At 36.9% G+C, this 21,863-nt stretch overlaps 1 protein-coding gene across 2 annotated transcripts in view; it reads left to right on the top strand.

The window, feature by feature from the left end:
* Positions 1 to 6,076: 6,076 nt before the first annotated feature.
* The window catches only part of Septin7 (septin 7), a 107,023-nt gene continuing 91,236 nt past the window's right edge, over positions 6,077 to 21,863 (top strand). Inside the window, exon 1 of one of the 2 annotated variants that reach the window (XM_040291843.2) lies at positions 6,077 to 6,245. In XM_040291843.2, the coding sequence (XP_040147777.1) occupies positions 6,185 to 6,245 (61 nt within the window). In that variant the 5' untranslated portion in view covers positions 6,077 to 6,184. The remainder of the gene's footprint in view (positions 6,246 to 21,863) is intronic. The other variant, XM_078039858.1, reaches the window with a different exon arrangement.

Below are 21,863 nucleotides of genomic sequence, written 5' to 3'. Positions count from 1 at the left end.
CTTAAATAAAAGATCAATAATATTGACTATAGAGACAACTGCACATCTCAAAGATACCTCTGCCAAGTATCCCCACCCCTTCCATACTTTAGCTACTTTTCTAGTACAGAGCATCCAGTTATCACTGAAAAATGGTTGCTGAATGAAGTAATAAATACCATACCTTGTGCTGGGGTTACACAGGTGAACGAGACAAGAGTCCCTGCCCATAAGGAGTTTAGCCTCCATTGCAAGAGAGGTATTTACAAAACTGTGCTTTTAGTACACTATAGGAATAAATACAAAGGTGTTATTGGACTCTTGGGAGATCAAGGAAGGCTTTTAGAGAAAATCACAGCTAAACTGACATTTAAAGGAAAAGCTAGGTAAGGAATACAAGGATAGAAAGGAAAATGGAGGCAGCAGCAAAGATTGCTATAGCTTAGAGACATGAGTCATAGTAAGTTGGCCAGAAATGTGTTATATATCATGTAAGTTTCCTGAAAAAAGTCTGAAGAAATTAAACAAGAAACTGAAATAGAAAAAGCATTGAAAATATAATGTGAATGAGTTATAGGTACCACAGAAAGGTTAGGACTTGAGGCAGGTGACACTATTGGCTTAACTAAAATAGTAAAGATGGAGAGAAATGGAGATAGTAGATAGAAATAGGAAGGCAAATACAATAGGACTTTCTGATGGCTATAGGAAGAGGTTAGAGAGAGGGAGGGACTGTATAATATTCAAATTTTTGATTTACATAGGTGTTTTGATCAAGAGCTATGTAATGTTTTAAATAACTAATAAAAAAAGTGTTTTGATGATGATACCAGTTAAGAGATTGGAAACATAAAAGCAAGTATAAAGAAAATGAGAGTTTTAGTTTGGGATATATTGTTTCAAGATTTTGTGGAGGACTGGGGTTGTGGTTTAGTGTGTCACAGTCTGGCTGTAGCAAAATAACCGCGGGGGGGGGGGGTGATGAATAACTTGTGTACATTGATACAGCAGGAGTAGGAGCCATTTATTGTAGGACAACAAAGGTATTTATACATTTTGCATAGCTTATCTTAATTAGCATAAACTAGATACATCAGTCAACCAATAAGGAATCTCCACACTTAATGGCTCGCTTTTGTTACTTCTCAAACCACTCCCTCTGGCATTTTGCCAGGCACCATCCAGACTTGTTTACGAACTCTAACATTCCCCTGGCAAAATGCCAGGCGCCATCCTGACTTGTTTACAGACTCTAACATTTCCCCTTTTGTTTAATTTAAATAACGACCATAGTGGTTTTTACAGAAACACCATAAATAACCTGCTACAAACAGAAAGGAAGGATACAAAATGCCACAATACCAAGCCAATTGATGGCTCCATGAAAGAAGCCCTTGGAAAAATTATACCAGCAATGACACCATTAGCAAAGATACCGAGTTAAAATTTGCTGTAGATTACAGTTTGTTGTCTCAGTCCAGGTAAAGAAGTGTCTCAATAGATTAACTCACAGTCCTGGTAAATCACAGTCCAGGTTTGCAGGCAGCTAGCTTGATCTGAAGTCTCCTCCGGTTTTCAGCAACACTGGAAATTCTTCCACCTTCGTCTTTCCTGGCACTGGGATGAAGACAGGAACTCAGGATGGCTAAGAAAATCTTGTAGCATTCTACTAAGAAAACAACCTTCTGAACAATTTAGTACATTATCTCAAGGTTTTTTACATTTGAAATAAGCCTTAATAGTGCTCATTACTCATTAGTTTCCAGGTGTGGGAGAACCATTGTAGTTTAGTTATTGGCATTGAAAATGACCAAACATCAGGGATGCTGGAAGCATCTTCTGCCAGCTGTAGTGTTCAGGGCAGCCCCAGATGGCCCTGGGGAGTGTCCCAGACTCAAACTGCTTCCGGGCACAGGGAACAAGACCCTGCGAGACTGTGCCTCCAGGTCAGGTCTAGATTTGGGCTCCAGGCAGTGGAAGAGCCGGTTTCCGCCACTTGGAAAGTACTTGCTGCACCGTGACCTGTTTGCGCACGTGGCAGCCACCACTGCACTGATTCACGTACCCTCCGGTAACAAAAAGTATTTAGTAATAGCATTTTGCTGCAACTATTTTCCTGATCTGAACTTTTTTCTTCTTTCTGACTAGAGTTCCTGGGCTTTTATCAACACATGCCCTAATTGCTCTTGGTTCCATTGGGGTACCTTCTTCCCTTAGTAATTTACTTTTCACCCCTTCCATATTTTCATCACAAAGACAATACAATACACTGAGACAAGACAAGACACAAACATACTGTATCAATCTTCTCCATTTTCTCAAAATGGCCATTTTTCCTCTCACCCTATCTGCCTAGTAGATTGCTCCCGTCCTATCTATGGACGGGCAGCTTGTTTTCGTCACTTACCCCCACTGTCCCGGGGCTCCCCGTACGGGCCACCATCTGCCGCAGTCCGGCTGCAGCAAAATAACCGGAGGGTGACGAATAACTTATGTACGTTGATACAGCAGGAGTAGGAGCCATTTATTGTAGGACAACAGAGGTATTTATACATTTTGCACAGCTTATCTTAGTTAGCATAAACTAGATACATCAGTCAACCAATAAGGAATCTCCACACTTAATGGCTCGCTTTTGTTACTTCTCAAACCACTCCCTCTGGCATTTTGCCAGGCACCATCCAGACTTGTTTACGAACTCTAACATTCCCCTAGCAAAATGCCAGGTGCCATTCTGATTTGTTTACAGACTCTCACATTAGTGGTAGAGCACTTGCCTAACACACATGAGGCACTGGGTTCGATCCTTAGCAAAAGCATAAAAATAACTAAAATAAAGGTATTGTGTCCATCTACAACTAAAAATATTTTAAAAGAAAGATATTGTGGAACATCCAAGATAAACATTTTGAAGATAATCAGGTACATATACTTGTAATCAGAAGAGACAATTGAACTAGAAACTTAAGATTTAGGAGACATTGGCACATATAATAGCATACTGAAGATAAGGAGAGTACAAAAGGAAAGTACAAAGAGATACGGACAATTTGACTAGACCACAATTCTGAGGCACATTTACACTTAAGTGACAGGCCAGAAAGAGGTCCTGGAAGGTAAAATAAAGAGGCTGGAAATCTAGGAGGAAAAGTAAAAAAAAATGTAGTTTCATACTATCAAGGGGTGTGAATTCAGGAGGCTAAGGTTATCAAATGCTGTAAAGAGGTCAAGCAAGGGGTCTACTTGATACTCAAAGTTGCTGGCGATCTTGTTGAGAATTTCAGTGAAGTGGCATGGGCAGAATCTAGAAACTCACTGAATAAATAACCCTTTGAGCAAAATTCCAGGGAAGGCAGGAGGAGACAGAATGCAAAGAGACAGATATATGTACCTCAGAGGATGGCAGGGGATTAGGGGAGGTAGTTTATCTATAGTGCCAGGTACAGTGTGGATGCAGGTAGGTTTATGAGTGAAGACAGGGAACTATTAGAGTTCCTCTTTTATAGTTTGTATTTGTTTGTTGAGAATAATGAGGAAGGAGTTTTGAGAATAATAAAGAAAATATGAAGAGACTAATGTAGAAAATGGGAAGAGAGCTAAATAAGAAAAGAAGCATTGCTTGGCAAAGTTGAAGGCTCATTCAATGTTGGACACTATAAATATGTAGTGGAAACAATCTATGTGGTCTGTCTGGAATTTCTTTTTTTTTTTTTCTTTTAGACCTATATCTGAATTAAAAGGTTAGCATCTAGGCTATAATTTTTAAACAAATGTAATCCTGTAGACTGTACAATATAGATATTTATTTACAATAGAAAATCAATTGTATCAGTAATAGTACATGATTTAATTTATATTCTAAGTCAATCTATATGTACGTAATATTATTAAGCATTTATTATGCACTGGGAACATGTTATTGAACTCTCACAAAAAAAAAAAAAAAACCTCTGTTAGGTAAACATTATCTTCATTTATAGATAAGGAAACTAGATCACAAAAGGTTAAGTCACTAGTCCTTAGTCAAATGCCTAATAAATGGTGAGCTAGGATTTGAAACTAGGCATTCTAATTTCAGAGTCCATAGGTTTACCCTCCCTACTACATTGCTCTTTCAAAATAGAAACTTATGAAAGTTCCCAAAGTAAAATACTTTTAAGTTTCAGAAATTTAACACAATGACTAGTTGGGCAGATAAGTTCTAACAGACTAGATGAGCAATTAAATAAAAATGTAGACTTATGAAACAGCATATATCAAGACACAAGTTGTTTTTTTAAAAAAAAAAATCCTTCCTTAAAAAATTTACTTGGAGGGGTTGGGGTTGTGGCTCAGCGGTAGAAAGCTCGCCTAGCATGTGTGAGGCGCTGGGTTAGATCCTCAGCACCATATAAAAAGTAAATAAATATAATAAAGGTATTGTGTCTAACTACAACTAAAAAAATAAAAGTTTAAAAAAAATTGCTTGGAAATATTTCAAGCACATAGAAAAGTATAGAATATAATTACAACTGAACAACTATGTACTCTTCACCTACCTTTAACAAATCTTAATGTTTTGCCTGCTACATTTCCTGCAGATTACTTTTAGTAGAAAATAAAAACATTAGAGATACAATTAAACCCTTCCGGTTACATTCCCTTTTCTTCCTCTCCAGAAGTAACCATTATTCTGAATTGATATGTATCCTTTCTTCATGTAACTTTTACAGTTTGATTTCAAGTTTTTATTTTTAAACTTTTGTGGTATACTATATACATCTTTCTGCGACTTGCTCCCCTCCTCATTATCAAGTTAACGCACTCTATGTTAACTAGTAGCTTTAGTTCATTGACTTTCATTTTTTAGTATTTATGTATGTCATTTTTTCCAACAATGTATCTTATTCATCCATTTTATCAGAAGACATTTGTTGTTTCACTAATATAAACTATGTGGCTATGAACATTCTTGAGCTGCTCATGGCAACTTTGTATATATATATATGTACACAAAATTCCTTAACATGCGGTTGAATACAGAAAGATCACACACATGCATGATCTTTATAACCAAGAGAGCCATCAGTTTCAAGAATGGTACAAAAGTCCATGGGTTGTTTTGGGCAAAGTGAGGCCACTTTCAGTAGGAAGCAACTGGGTAGGGTTCACATATAACAGTGATATCAATCGCTACAGTACAAGATCACACAACCTTTTCATGACTCTTTTACTGCTACTGTTACTCAATAGTTTCACGTGTGCCCATTCGTTTCCTCAACTAGAGCGTGAAGACCGAACCAGGCACTAACAAGGCAGGCCAACACTAGTGTGACCGTGAAGCCTGGAAAGGAGGCTGCGGGACCCAATCTCTGGCTGTGCCAGGCCACTAGAAATTGACAGCGAGAGGGACGAGTCGGGGCAACTAGGGCCTAATTTCACTGTGTGTCGGGAAAGTTAAAAAAAACAACAACAACAAAAAAAAAACGGGATGGATGGGGCATGGACACCTGCTTCTAATTGTCTCTTAACTTTCACAAATACTCCAGGTCAGTAGCCAGGAGCCGAGGGGCTCATACAGCCTCCGCCCTGAGGGCAGTTTCCCAGGCTGGCTCTTTCAGCGGCGCCTCTTTTTGCTTTACGCCAATTTCGTAAGGAAGAGCTGAGGCCAACCGGGCGGCTCCCGCAGTTGCAAAGTTGACGCGAAATTTCGCGGGGCGGCACAGAAGGCAGCCATCTTTAATCCGGGCAAGACCCCACCCTCGTACCCACCAACCACTCCTCAATATCTCCAGGATTTTCACCGAAAAACGTAACGCAGTAAGCCTTAGAGGCACTGCTGAACAGACTTATAAAGAGGCCCGACTATCCACAACCATGGAGGTACCAAATGCGGCCAGTTGAAACATGGCGGCTAAACCCGAGCAGCGAAACAGCACTAACGCCAATGAAGTCATACTCGAAATGCGGTGAGGCGACGGGGTTGGGGAGGGAGTCATCTCGCGAGATTGTAGGCAGCCGCGGCTCGGCCCGGAAGCCTCGTCTGAGGGGGCGGGGGGCGGAGGAGGGAGCGGAGTCGGACTGGAGCCAGTGGAGGAGTCTGCCTGCTGTCGCTTGCGTAAGCGGGACGGAGACGTCGGGAGGCTACGCCGCGGAATTGGCGTAGGCGGCTTTGGAGAATCGGCGGGCTGCGCTGCGCCGGGGCTGGTCGCGGAGGGGGGAGGGGATGTCGGTCAGTGCGAGATCCGTTGCTGCTGAGGAGAGGAGCGTCAACAGCAGCACCATGGGTGAGTCTCAGCTTCGGGCAGCCGCGGCTCAGGGTTGGCGGCTCCGGATGCGGGGGGCTCTGAGACCGCTGTGCCGAGCTAGGGGAACGCCCTGAGGCGAGGCGGGGGGCAATGGCGAGGGGAGGGGAGGTGGGAGCGACGGCGGGCCCGGGGCGCGGCGGCGGGCCCGGGGGGAGGGGAGGTGGCGGCGGTGACAGTTTGAATTGAACGTGTGGAGAGCCCAGGCGGCGGCATTTCCTGTGCAGCAGCGGGCGGGCCCGGGGCGCGGGGAGACGTGAGCCGCGGCCTCCACGGCCGGAGCAGCCAGAGCGGGGTCCTGTTAGCTAGCCTTCCCTCCCTCTCTTCCCTCAGCCTCCTCCCGGGCCCACAGCTCCCGCGGCCCTCCTTTCTCTAGTCACCGGCCGTAGCACCCTGGGCAGAGGTCCTCTTGTGGGGAGTGGGCCTGGCTAGGAGGATGGGGATGTGTGTGCGCACTCGGGCGACGGTGCTGTGTGGGCCGGCCCCGGGAGGGCGGCGGCGGGGAGGGAGGAAGAAGGATGCACCAAGCTGAGGCTGCGGTGGAGGCAGCGGCAGCGGCAGCGGCAGTGGCTGTGGCAGCGCCAGTGGCTGTGGCTGTGGCTGTGGCTGTGGCGGCTGCAACTCCCACTACTGCGCGCCTGCTCCCTTCCCTTTCCCTGCCTTTCCCTGGGCGCAACCCAGAAAGCCAGTGGCTGGCTGGCGAGTATTGAGGACTGAGGATCCAGGGCTTGGCTCGAGGTTTGGGCTTAATTTTTAGGAAAAGGGAAAAGAGAATGTCTGGAAGGGCGCCCCCCGGAGGAGGTGGAAAGAGTGGGAAGGGTCCCTGAAAAGGGGAGGGAGTGGAGATAGGGATTGGTGAAGGTTAAGGAAATTAATTTTTGTAAGTAATTTCAGTTATTTTTAGTTATTCTCTTAAGTCCTTTCATTTCCTTTCCTCCCCCACATATTGGAAAAAGAACAGCCCATTTCATTCACATTTTCCACTCCTGAGTTCCATTTCATACTGTGTGTGTAGTATGAAATAAGCAACTTGAGTTTTTTTTTTTAAACACATTTCCATTTGCTAAGTACTTTTTTAGAGTACACTGTTTCAGATCTGGTTTTTTATAGCTATAGGGAAAGAATCTGTGATATTCGTGTCCAGGTATTTGCTTAGTTACTGAAATGATAACTTATGACTTAAAATCTTGCGAGCGTATTGTTAAATAGTTCAGGTTTAGGAATTATTTCTTTTGGCTTTGTTTTTGATGAAATAAGAATATCTTCCAGGGTTCCCTTGAATCCAAATGAACAGGTAATCTAGATTCACAGGATTTCGCTTGTTTTACATATTTATGTGTGTATAGGGGGTGGGTATAATCAGCCCCTCCATGTGAAGAAGTTAAGAGGAAACTCTTAGGCTTTAAATCTTGTCTCTTTTTAGTGATGAGATTTAAAGAATCCTGATAGATTGTAGGATGGATATAAACAATTACTAAACCAGGTACAGCTGCCTGGATTTCTTATTTCTCCAAACAGCAAGAAGCTAGGGGTAGTATATTAGGTGGGGGTGGGGAGCAGGAAACAGTCTTTCATCCTGCCCAGCTGTTCAGTGGGTGGGACTGAAGGAGATAGGGTTGAATGGAGTATGAAATAAACGTGGAAGTTACATAGATGGTTTGCATGATAGCATTGTATCATTCTAGGATAGGACAATGTGATGGAGCCCGTCCTTTTAATGGTTGTTAAAAATGTCTGTCTTAGGCTTACAGAATTGAAGTTAATAATTGATAACAGCAATTTATTTTGTATTTAAGTTGATTAATTTACATAAAAGATATGTTCTTCATACATATGTTTTCTTAATGTTTGGTTATTGGTTTTTAGTATTAAAAGATTTTGTTTCTGAAGTTTATTATAAAATTGGTTGTTTGGATTTGTGCATTTTTCCATAGGAATGATTTGGGGGAACATCTGAGCAAGTCTAGGGCAGTTTAAAGGGTAATGCTATAACAGCAACAGGAAGGAGAAAGAGTTAGATCTGTGGTTTTTAAGGTCTTAGTAATGGGAAATGATCAGTTGAGGAGACCAGTCAATGAAGGTAGAGGGAAAGAAGATTGATTTCAGATATATATGATGATATTCATATTCACCATAAACTGTGTTCTGGTGGTAGAGTATTGTTAATTTACTTAATTGCCAGCAGAGATCCATGTTTCACATTTTAACAAAATAAGCTAGCTATCTTCAATTTTTTATTAGAAATTGAAAATTTTTATTTTAACTTTAACGAAGCATTTGTTTACATATTTTACTAAATTTTGAAACAAAAGTATTTGTATATTTTTATGTGCTTAGTTTGTACCCAGATAACACAAGGTTTATTGTATGGTGGGAATCTGGTGTAGAAAAATTGTTTTATGGGTTTGGCTTGCTGGATGAGAGCATACTGTTAAATGTAGACAGTTGTACTCTACAGAGTGTTTCAAAGACTGAAGGTTTTGACCCATTAGTGGATCTTGAAATCAAACTTGTGAATTTCTACTGATACTTTTTTCTTAAAAAGCAAAAATAGAAAATATCAGGATAATCAGGATATTATACTTACATTGTGGGTTCTTTGGAAGGAAGTTGAAATTTTTTTTTTTTTTACAACTATTATATATTGAGTTGGAATGTAACTTTTTTGTTAGAATGTAACTTTTTTAAACTAGGGATTGTTATCAAAAAGTGCAGTATGAATAGGTCAAATCTAAAGACTTGAATCCTTATGGTAAAGAGTTGGTGCTCTTGGTATGAGGAAGGAAGACTTTAGTAGATGACTGTTAAGACTACGTGTTTTTTTCTTATTTTGGGTTAAATACCATGTGGCTGATGTTAGAGAGATGTGGGGCCTATTCCTCCTTGTTAGGAGGTCATACTCCCAAAGCAGGTAGAAACAAAGGTGTGTCCCAAGAGAAAATAGTAGCATTCAGTGAGTATTCACTGGGCTTTGAGGAAAAATGGTCTTTTGTTTTGTTTTCTCTTGTTCTTTTGTATCATCATATATCTGGAGACTTAAGTTTTGAGCTTGAACCTGAAGAAGAAACAAGTGCTATCCGTGGCTCATTTGCAGTGTTGGCAGCCTAAGGCCAGATACACAAAAAGTCTTTGTGACTCATTCTGGTTTTGTCTAGCTCTTCAGAAGTATATGTTACATACTGGGGCTTTGAGTTCAAAATCTTAATGATAATGGAAGTATACATTATAATGATTAAGAAGGTGGGCTTTGATGACAGACTGGAGTCATCTTGATCTTGCCAACTTACTAGACCTATCTGTCAGGATAGGTTAGTTCCTTCCTACTCTACTAATGGACTGTTTCTTTTCTTTCTCTTTTCATTTCCAACTCACTGTGGACTGATATTGTAAAATAAATTTTCTAAAAAAGGCCAAAAAATGTAAATGAAGTTGGAATAAAAAAGATAAAATAAAAGCCCTGTCTTTTTATTAGACATAAAATTTTCTGGTATAAATGTCCACTTTGGGGCCTGAGAATCTAGGAGATGTGGCTCAGTGGTAGTATGCTTGCCTAGCATGGCTGATGTCCTTAATTTGTGATCCTCAGCACCACCAGAATTTTTTTTTTCTATATTTCTCTAACATCAATTGATATACATTTCACACACTGACTCACTGGTCTATAAGACTATACTTTTAATAGTTCTGGGTTAGACTATTCTGCAGTAACCAGTAGCCTTAAAAATCTCATTGGGGGTAGCTAAGATGAGGTATTATCTGCCATGCTGAGGTTTATGTACTGTGTTTTAAAATAGCATTTCTTAACCTCAGAAGTACTTTAAAGGCTGATAGGAGAATAAGTAAGTATACTCTGTGACTGAGAGTATAGCATGAGACTGATCTCACTTAGGATACTTTGAAGTTTTAAAAATCTTTGGTATTTATATGATATTTGTGTTTTATTCTATATTTATTTGCTTTATTGATAGAATGTAAAGATGATACCCCTTCTTCCCTACTAATCTAGAAGTAAAAATGGACTTGCTTAAAGATAGAATAGTTAATATTGTTATTTTGTGCAACTCTGTAGCCATTACTGAGTATTTTGGTATCTTCACTTGAGGTGAGACTCCAGATCAGTTTCTCATTCTTGGTGATATTGACATTGAGTTTGGTGATATTGATAATTGAGTTTTAATTCTTTGTTGGTTGTGGAATGCTGTCCTGTATTGTAGGATGTTTTCCAGGATCCTTAGCCTCTCTACCCTCTAACATTCCAGTAGCACAATCCCCTCTCTAGTTGTGAGAATGAAAAAAATGTATGCAGACATTGTCAAATGCCATGTTGGTAAGCAGGGAGGTTGCAGAATTGTCTTAAATGAGAATCACTGCACTGGTTGATGGAGAACCATTGAAGGATTGTAGGAGATGGGGAAGAAGTGTTTCTTAACCACATTAGTTCATAATTCTTTCTTCTGGAACTCCAATCATTTAATATTCTTAGTGTTTTCCAAAATTGAAAATTACAATCATTTAGCTAGATTTTTGTTTTTGTTTTCATTTTTTATAATTGAATCATTAATACAGATTTTTTTTTTTGTAAAATGTTATCAGTAATTACTGGACATTCAACATTATTATAGGTTAGTGTTTTTCAAAGTATAACTGATGACCCTCACCACATGAAGGATTAATCATGGCCTGGTGCTAAAAATGCAGAGTAACTGGTTTCTACCACAGACCCACTGATTAGTCTCTGGGGAGAGGGCCCAGGAATCTGTATTTCTAAATGGTTCAGAAATTAAGTAACTTTATTGAGGTTTCATACAATAAAATGCACATATTATAAATATTTGACTGATGAACTTTGACATATAGATGCACATCTTATAGCCTATATTCAATCAAGCAAGATATAGAACATTTCTACCGTCCTGAAGTTTCTTTATGTCCCTTTGTAGTTATTCCCTGACTGTTCCAGGTAACCATTCATCTCTTTTGTTGGGGGTGGGTACTGTGGATTGAACTCAGGATGCTTTACCACTCAGCGACAATACCCAGCCCCTTTTATTTTTATTCTTGATTTTGAGACAGGGTCTCACTAAGTTGCTGAACCTGGCCTCAAATTTGCAATCCTCCTGCCTGGGTCTCCCATGCTGGGATTACAGCATGAGCCACAATACCCTGTCGAGATCTGATTTTTATATAGCCGCAGATGATTATTATTATTTTTAAAAAACAGCTTTATTGGGATATATACATTGAGTGTATACCTTTGACTCTTGACTTGTTTTTTTCTGGGTATTTTTTTGAAGTTTTTTTCCCCCCTTCTCTAGCTTCTTTATTATATAATATTTCACATGTATATAAAACAAGAATAGTTAAAATGATTCATTGGTTCTTTTAAAAGAATATAGATTTTATTAGTGTTCCAGAATTTGATAAATAGTAGGCTTGGGATGGGCTCCTAAAGATCTTTGATTCTGATTGTCTGTTTTTCAACAAAATCAAAAACATTTTTCCCTAGTTTTATTGTTCTTTTTTTTTTTAAAGAGAGAGTGAGAGAGGAGAGAGAGAGAGAGAAAGAGAATTTTTAATATTTATTTTTTAGTTCTCGGCGGACACAACATCTTTGTTGGTATGTGGTGCTGAGGATCGAACCCGGGCTGCACGCATGCCAGGCGAGCATGCTACCGCTTGAGCCACATCCCCAGCCCAGTTTTATTGTTCTTTGTAAAATATATATGAAATATTTCTGCAGGAACAGTTTGAGATTTTCGTAAACCTTGTTCGTGGATTTAGATCAGACACTGAATTAAGACAGCTATGTTCCTTGCTTTCATGCACGTTCTGGTGTTTTGTGTTTTTATTTCTGAAATTGTTTTTATTTATTGGCAGTTTATTTTTGAATAGGTAGTATAATCACTTGGTTCAAAATGCAAAAGTTTAAAAAGGGATAAAATCATATTACTTTCCTGCTCCTAGCTTCATACCAAACAGTTTCCTACTTTTAAGCAATCTATGGTAATAGTTTCTTCTAAAGGTCTTGTTTCCTTTTTTTGATGGGAGGGGCATATGAAGATAAAATGCATGTCCTTCCTAGCCCTACCCTTAGTAGCATATGACAGATTCTTTATTTTTTAATTTTTTTTTTAAAGAGAGTGTGTGTGTGAGTGTGTGTGTGTGTGTGTGTGTGTGTGTGTGTGTGTGTGAGAGAGAGAGAGAGAGAGAGAGAGAGAGAATTTTTTTAATATTTATTTTTTAGTTTTCGACGGACACAACATCTTTGTTTTGCATGTGGTGCTGAGGATCGAACCCAGGCTGCACGCATGCTAGGCGAGCGTGCTACCGCTTGAGCCACATAGCCAGCCTTCTTTTTTTTTTTTTTAAATATGTATTTTTTAGTTTTAGGTGGACACAATATCTTTTATTTGGTGCTGAGGATAGAACCCAGTGTCTCATGCATGCTAGGCGAGCATGCCACCACTTGAGCCACATCCCCAGCACCTGACGTAGATTCTTTCTTACCTAATTTTTTCCCATTACTCCATCTTGATTACCTCATATCAGCATATAAAGAGCATTCTTATTTTATACAACTACATAAATTCATTTTATGGTGTTTCACTCCATTTGTAATGCTGCTATAACAAAGTTCCTCAGAGCAGGTAGTTTATAAAGGACAAAAATGCATTTCTTAAAATTCTAGAAAGTGGAAAGTTTAAGAATGAGCACGGGCAGGTTCAGTTATCTGCTAGTGGCCAAGTCTGTTTCCCCTGGAGGAGACAAATGCTGAGTACTCACGTGGCAGATGAGGTAGTAAGGGGGAATAAATCCTGGTTTCTCTTCTATAAGGTTATTCTATCACTTTGGTGATTAATTTTCAACATGAATTCTGGGGGGAGATATACTCAGACGATAGCATATGATTTGTTTGATATGTCCTCCTTTTGAGAGACTTTCATTTATAGTATTATGCTATTACAAATCATGACATAATGGGTAGCTTGGGGACAGTAGAAATAGAGGCATGGTGATAAAAAGCTTAGGTTATGGAGTCAGACCTGGATTTAGATGTCATCTCTAAAGCTCACCTGAACCTAGGGCAAATAACAGACTTCTGTTTTCTAGCATAAAGTGGGATTCATAAGATTATTTTGAGAATGAAATGAGATTATATGTGGAAAAATCTTTAGACTGATGACTGGCATATAACAAACGCTCAGATATTAGCTTGTAAAAATATATCAGATTGTATTGCATTTGATTTTTGACTTTTCTATCACTACAGTAAATTAAGAACTCTTTTATATCCTTTTGTATCCTCAGGCCTAGCAGATACTTAATAAACAGTTATGATTTAAAGGTATGTAGTATATACCTTTAAAGAAAAGAAACATTTTAAGATTGAAATGTATTCATTTGTGCTTTGAATTTTTATGTCATAGCAAGTGAATTGTGAGCAGAATTGAAGGAAATTGGAATAAAGTGATTTGTGTGAAATTTACGTATCTTTGAAAGTTAGACCAGAGTCACTAGTTTCTTGTGTAGTACTAAAAAAATGTTTACTTATTTAAAATTTCAGTTGGTACATTGCATAGCAGCAATGTTGTGCATTAGCACAACTTTTCGCATGAGTGACATTTCATATCTTTATATATTATACAAATTGTTTTCAGATATAATATAGTTCTTTTCTTTTTGAGGATGATTTTATTAGGTACTGTCAATCAGTTTTAAAGAACACTAAATATTTTGAGTGAGATTATTATTTGTGAAAGAGGAGGCAAAGCCGGGAATGGTGGAGCATGCGTATAATCCCAGCGGTTTAGGAGACTGAGGCAGGAGGATCTCAAGTTCAAAGCCAGCAACTTAGTGAGGCCCTAAGCAATTCTGCAAGACCCTGTCTCTAAAAAAAAATATAAAAAAGGGCTGCAGATGTGGCTCAGTGGTTAAGTACCCCTGAGTTAAATTCTTAATACCCTCACCCCCACCCCTGAAAAAAAGGGGAGGCAAAATCTTTGTAGCAGTCTTACTTTTGTGCTGTTTATAATATTTTAAAAAAGGGGCTGGGGATTTGGCTCAAGCGGTAGCCTCTCGCCTGGCATGCGTGCGGCCCGGGTTCGATCCTCACCACCACATACCAACAAAGATGTTGTGTCCGCCGAGAACTAAAAAAAAAATAAATATTAAAAATTCTCTCTCTCTCTCTCTCCCCCCTCCCCTCTCACTCTCTCTTTTAAAAAAAAAATAATAATATTTTAAAAAATAACCAGGGTACCACCTCATTTGTTACATGTACCATTCTGGGATGTAAATTGATCAGTACAAGAAGAAAATTCTTCAGTAACTAATATACTCTCAAACATCAGCATTTTAAACCATTTTTAAGAGTAATTTAGAAAGCTTAAATGAATACTTTCATGATTAATTACAAAACATTTCACCAGGAAGGGGAAAATTCCCTGAAATTTTTAAGGTTAATTTGTATTTTTTCTTAATGACATATATTTTTTTCACGGTTGTTATTAGTGGTATATTAGTGGTTAGTGGTTCTAAACCCTAATTGGGCATTTGAAACATAAACATCCTTGGAGGCTCATTAATTTACTAGGTGGGAGGCATGGCCCAGAAATTTGTATTTTAGGTTTTATAAGTAATTCTGATGAACAGCCAGGATTGAGAACCTCTTTGTATATCGTATTCCAAGGTAATATATGTAAATGTAGTCTGTAAACTCTTTTAATGTTTATATAAAGATATTCGATTGATATTTAAAATAGTTTTGATGTATCAAGATATGCAGACTTTAAAAATATGTATATAATATTACAGTGTTATAATTTGTTTAGTAATTTTTTCTGGGCACTTGATAGTATTAGTATTTCAGAATAATAAATACTATTTTTTAAAATTTATATTTTAGTTGTAATTGGACACAATAACTTTATTTTATTTCTTTATTTTTATGTGGTGCTGAGGTTTGAACCCATGGTCTTGTACGTGCTAAGCGACGCTCTACCACTGAGCCACAACCCCAGTCCAATAAATAGCATTTTTAAAAGTGTCTTTAACAAACCTCTTTATCCTTCTCTAGTTATTTTTTTAAATTTTTTTTATTTAGCTACACCAGTTATTTTTTTAAGCTTGTTTTAATTTACATATTTTTTATATTATATATAAACTGATTATTCCCTGCTTTCAGTAGAATACACTGAACTTTTAAAAATCATTATTAGGAATATTTGATTTTCTGCTGTGACTTATGATATGGGGTTATTAAATAATACAATATGAGTTTTGTTTTAAACCATATGTAGTTTTTCAACTCTTGTAAATGTACCCCTTCCTCTCAAAGTTTGCTGTTTAAAAAGTCTTGTTTTAGTTGCTCCTTTTTTTCCTGTTTTTTTTTTTTTTTTTTAATTTGGGTTCAGCTTTCTAATAATTGTTGAGCTATTTTGCCATCTGGTTCCCAGCTTTTTATTCTGTATAATCGGTGTGCTTGGTGAAAAGGAAATAAATATAAGTAGGAATAGTTACTATTCTATGGATGTATAAAATGATGTGTAATTCAAAGGACTACCAAATGAATGTAGGTCATTGTTTGTAATTTGCAAAAACTGTAGATAAAGGACAACTTGTATGTAGCTTTCTCATTTTTAGGGATTGACAAATTGAATACTGTAGTTATACTGTATAGATTTAGTCAGTCTTGTATTGGGGTATTTGTATTAGAATAAAAAGTTGGTCTGATATAGGACCATTAGGTGTTACTTTCGGGGAGATGATTCACCTGTGAGCCAGGAAGATAACTAGAATGACTTAGCTGGCATGTAGTACCCTTCCCCCCCAACACTTAGATTTGTGTTAGAGCATGGTGTTGTGCTCTTAGATAATTACCAAGTTATAGTCCCTTCCTTTTTGATGTTTTGAAATAATTTTTAGACTTGCTGAAAAGTTACAGCCTCTGTCTTATGAAAGTTAAATATTTGGTTTACATAAAGGAAATGCAGAAATAATTCCACAAACCTACTTTCATGGCATATGGTAGTATATCTCATATACCTGATATATGAGATAAATGCAATATCTGCATTAGTACTGGCCAGGATTAAGGAAAATGTCAAGGGAATAGTCATTTTATGCTTGATAGGAGCATCTTTTTTTTTTTCTTAAATTGGCATATTGTAATTATTCATAATGATGGGATTTGTTGTCACATATTCATACCTGCACACCATATAACAATATAATTTGGTCAATTCATTTCCTAGTGTTTTCCTTTCCTTCCTTCCCCTCCTGCTAGTCCCTTTCCTCTCCTCTATTGATCTTTAATTTTCATGTGATCCATCCTTTCCCTTCAACCTTTCTTTTCTCTTTTCTTGATTCCCCATATAAGAGAAAACATATGAACCGTGACTTTCTGAGTTTGGCTTGTTTCCTTTAACATAATGTTCTTCAGTTCCATTCATTTTCCTGCAAATGACATAATTTAATTCTTTTTCATGGCACAGTAAAACTCCATTGTGTGTGTATAATTACCACATTTTCTTTGTCCATTTATTAATTGTGGACACCTAGGCTGGTTCCATAGTTTGGCTGTTGTGAATTATGCTGCTGTAAACAAGGGTATGCATGCATCACTATAGTATGCTGACTTTAATAATAAGAGCGTCTTGTATTTGAATGTGTGTTGGAAGGTTTTTAGTAGACTTGGAAGGTTACACTGCTTTTTAATCGAAGTTTGGGTATTCTAAGTATAGTTGGTCACTTTGATTCCATTTAACAAATTAGAATGTAATTAAGATAAACACAGGACTTTCTTTCCTGTAGATTCCTCATTGATCTTGTTACTTCCAATCTCTTCCTACTTTAATTAATAAATCTTCAAAGATTATTATGACTACAACTATACTTTTATAAAATAAACAGGTTTTGCAGAAATTTAAATATTAATTTTTCTTATTTATAATATGGACTTCTAGGGTTATTGTTTAAAAAAAACTGTTTCTTGGGCTATAACACCAAGATTTTGATTCCCTACTTCTAGGCTGAGGCCCAGGTATGTGTTTTTATCAAAAGCTTCTCAGATAACTTCGGATTACAACCAAGTTTGGGAATTATTTGCAAGATAACAATCCAACTGCTATCATCTATTGCATAACCCCTATAACAACTATAATTTATTTATTATCTTTTGTACTTTATATGAAATGTCAAACCCTTTATATTAGTTATTTCATGTATGCCCTACAGTAATCTGATAGGAATATCATTCTGGTATACGACTCAGAAAGGTTGTATAATTTGCCCACTAGAACACATCTCTCAGTTTCAGCAGATACTGAAATTCAGATTTCTTAGTATGCTTATATAACTGCCTCATATTGTCTCATATTTTCTTTGAAATGTTTAGCAAGTCATTTTAGGACCTTCTTGATTTGGTCTTCTCCTAACTCAGATTGAATAATATTTAGTATTGCCTCTGCTTATGATGTTCTTAAGGTCCCGTTATCTGTTAATTAAAGGCCCCCTCATAGTTACCCATTCTGGAAAATTTTCTCCAACTATATGAATCCTTCATTTACTTTGAACTCCCATAAGGCTGCTCTTTTAACAGGTAACAGCATAGGTGCACTATTAATTTTTATGTATTGTCTGTTATGTTTATGCTTAATGTTGTAGATGTTGTTGGGGTTGTATTGCAGAATTGTGACAAGTGGCTTGCCCTTTTGAGCTCCCATAGTCTCTAGCTTCAATACATGTAGTACTGATCTTGGATAGAATCTTCTTTTTATAATGAAATAAAAGTTGAAGACCTACATTATTGGTAAAATTAAAATTTGCTATAGTGAGATAATCAAATTATTTCGTACTTCAGTAACTTAACAAAGCACTTTTCAAATCTTGTAGATTAAATTTACAAACACCAAAACATTTATCATAGTTTATTAAGAATTTAAATAATAATATAATTTGGTTTGCTACACAGTTTTTTTGGGGGGATACTGGGGATTGAACTCAGGGGTGCTTAACCACTGAGCCACATCCTATTTTGTACTTTATTTAGAGACATGGTCTCACTGAGTTGCTTAGTGCCTCACTTTTGCTGAGGCTGGCTTTGAATTCCAGACCCTCCTACCTAAGCCTTCCAAGCCTCTGGGATTACAGGCTTGTACCACTGGGCCCAGTGCTACATAATTTTTTAAAAAGCATTTTCCTAGTAACTGTTTCAGTGTGCTAGGGCTGCAATAACAGTAGTAAAAATTGTGTGGCTTTAACAACACATTTATTTTCTCTTTGTTCTGGAGGTTGGAAATCCAAGGTCAACGTGCCTGTTGGTTGTTTTTTAATCTCTGATGTCTTTTTCTTTTCTTACATATGAGTCCTATTAGATTAGGACCCCACCCTATGTCCTCATTTAACTTTAATCACTTCCTAACAGGCCTTTCTCTAAATACTGTAGAGTCACAGTAGGGTTAGGGCTGTAACAGGAATTTTGTTTTTTGTTTTAATTTTTAATATTTATTTTATTTTAGTTTTCTGTGGACCCAACATCTTTGTTTGTATATGGTGCTGAGGATCTAACCGGGCCCCACGCATACCTGGCGAGTGCGCTACCACTTAAGCCACATCCCCAGCCCTGTAACAGGAATTTTGAGGGGACAATGTTCTAGTTCATACCAGTGATCAACTTTCAATTTTTCTGAATGGCATTATATTAATATAGAAAATTTGTAGAAAATTTTGAAAGTACAGGGAACAACTAATATTTCACTTATATTTACTAGGTAGGTAATGCTAGGGTGACTATCGAACATTTTATGAGCCATAGGATTTGAAATTCTGGCAAAAAATAATTTTGATGTCTTTAAAAAGCTTGTTGGAGGGCTGGGGATGTGGCTCAAGCGATAGCGCGCTCGCCTGGCATGCGTGTGGCCCGGCTTCGAACCGTAGCACCACATACAAACAAAGATGTTGTGTACGCCGAAAACTGAAAAATAAAATATTGAAATTCTCTCTCTCTCTCAAAAAAAAAAAGCTTGTGGAGGAATATATATATATATATATATATATATATATATTCCTCCACAAGCTATATATATATATAGTAGTAAAAATAACTTGAATTCTCTTATGAAATTGGTAGGTTTTGTTCAGAATACTACAATAAAATAAAGAATGCATATATATATCATGTGAGGGCATAGAGAACAATAGTGACTGATTAAAATGGAATAAAGTTAATTTTGAGTATATTGTTGATATTTGAGTATGTCTTCTGTTATTTTCATGAGATCTCAGGATTGCAAATGCATTAAGTCATTTAGTCTGGTCATGTACACAGTACTTTAATTCCTCTGCAGTATAACTGCTAAATAGTTGTCTAACCCCAAACTGTCCAATAAGGTAGTTATGAGCACGTAGGGCTATTGAGCACTTTAGATTAGGCTAACTTGAACTGAGTTGTGGATCATAGTTAGAATCCATATATTCCCATATAAATTATCTCATTTTATAGTAATTGTATGTTGAAATAATACTTTGGATTTACTGAGTTAAAGAAAATATATTACTATAAATTAATTTTAACCTACTTCCTTTTGCTTTTCTAATGAAACTAATAAAATATTTTAAATTATGTATGTGGCTTACATTATATTTCTAATGGAAAGAGCTGGTCTAACCTGTTTTAGAAATTCACTACCTTCTGAGGAAGCAGATTTTATTTTCGAAATTTCATTTTCATTTTTTGAAACTTTATTGCTCCTATTTTTAGATGGAGCTAAATGTTTGTATTCAAAGGTTCTCATTTGCCTCCTGAAACCAAAAACGTCTAACCTCCCTATTTAATCATTTTAAGACAAATTGTAAGTCTTTCTGATTCTTTTCATTTCCATTAATAATATTTATATGGCAGAGGGTTATATTTCTCTAATTGTTGTTATACCCTTTTAAACTTTATTTTGCACATATTCTTGCTGACATTAGTAACTGTAGATCTGTGATCTTAAAATTACAAATCTGTTGTTGAGATCTTGTTGGAATTATCTCCTATAATTTCTTACTTGACAGTCATATAAACTTGTCAGAAGTAAAAATAAAGAACATCAGACTTAACCTGTTGAAAAGTAGACCCATAGTGATTTTTGATGTATATTACTTTAGTTTTTTCTATGTGATTTTTTTAAAAATGGAAAATTAAAAAAAATATTTCAGATTTCTTAATAATAACTTGGAAAATGGAGAATTATAGAAAACTGAATTACCTCTAAACACAGCAAAATAACACAGTGTTAAAATTTGGAAAGTATTCTCTTTCAGTGCTTTTATTTTATAGACTTTTTAAAAAGCTGTAATTAGATGGCTCATGATTTCATTTTTCGTAGGGAAATAGTACTTGGACTATATTATATGGTAGATATATGTTTATCTTTTTAAGAAATTGCAAAACTATTTTTCGATGTACTTGTAACATTTTACATCACTATCAGCAGTGTGTGAGAATTCTACTGGCTCTATATACTCACCAACCCTTGGAATGACTCTTAATTTTAGTTGTTGTAGTAGATCTGTAGAGGTAACTCATTGTAGTTTTAAATTGTATTTTCTTGGTGACTAATAATGTTGAGGATCTTCTTTGAGTATTTGCTATCCATATATCATCTTTGGTGGTCTATGGAAATCTTTGGTCCATTTTTAAATTGGGTTGTTCATCTTACTGAGTTGTAAGAGTTCTTTGTATATTTTAGATGCTATTTTGTTGAAATGTGCAAATACTTAATTTCTCATTACTAATATTTTTACCTTCTAATTTTAGCATCTGTCAATAATTCTTGCCTGTGGCAGTTGTTACTTTGTTATTTGTCTTATAGTTTCTGTTTATATCATGCTACATTTTAAGGGGATTATGTTGTAAGGAAGAACTTTTATTCATTAATTCATCAATTATTAATATTAGCATGGACCCATGGATATTAATTGATTGCGCTTTCACATTGGCTCTCATATCTTTTAATGTGACCCTGTCATTTTTTGAGTTCTTCCTTATTTTCTGGCTTATCTTGATTTTTTTCCTGATTAAGGCTTGGAATCAACCATTGCCTAAGGTTCCTTTTGTTTGAGAATAGTTTTTATATACTAAATCTGGGCATTAGAAGCATCGCTATTGGAGTATAATGCTTCTACTATTTTGAGCAGGCAAAGGTAGGGAATACATGTATTTATGTACATAAACACACATTTTTTTTTTTTTTTTTTGGTGGTGCTGGGGATTGAACCCAGGCTTTGTGCTTGCCTCACATGCACAACTTATCCCCAGCCTCATAACCACATTTTTATTTCTGTATATGTATACAGTTATGAACCATGAATTTATAACTGGTATACAGATTCCCATCTAATATTTTAGGGTTCACGCTAATATTTGTTTTTCTTTTTTGTAACTCCTTTCTCTTCCTTTTAGAAATTGCAGTACTTCATGTGTACAAGGCAAGTGTTCTACCGCTGAGCTACAACTCCAGCCCCTTACCTAAATATTTATAAAATTGTTATACAGCTGAGTGCAGTGGCATATGCTAATCCCAGCAGTTTGGGAGGCAGAGGCAAGGGGATCTGAAG

Source organism: Ictidomys tridecemlineatus, chromosome 2, assembly GCF_052094955.1.
Source record: "Ictidomys tridecemlineatus isolate mIctTri1 chromosome 2, mIctTri1.hap1, whole genome shotgun sequence".
NCBI classification, from domain to species: domain Eukaryota; kingdom Metazoa; phylum Chordata; class Mammalia; order Rodentia; family Sciuridae; genus Ictidomys; species Ictidomys tridecemlineatus.
Note: the sequence above shows the minus strand (reverse complement) of the source record. Positions and strands in the feature narration are given on the sequence as shown.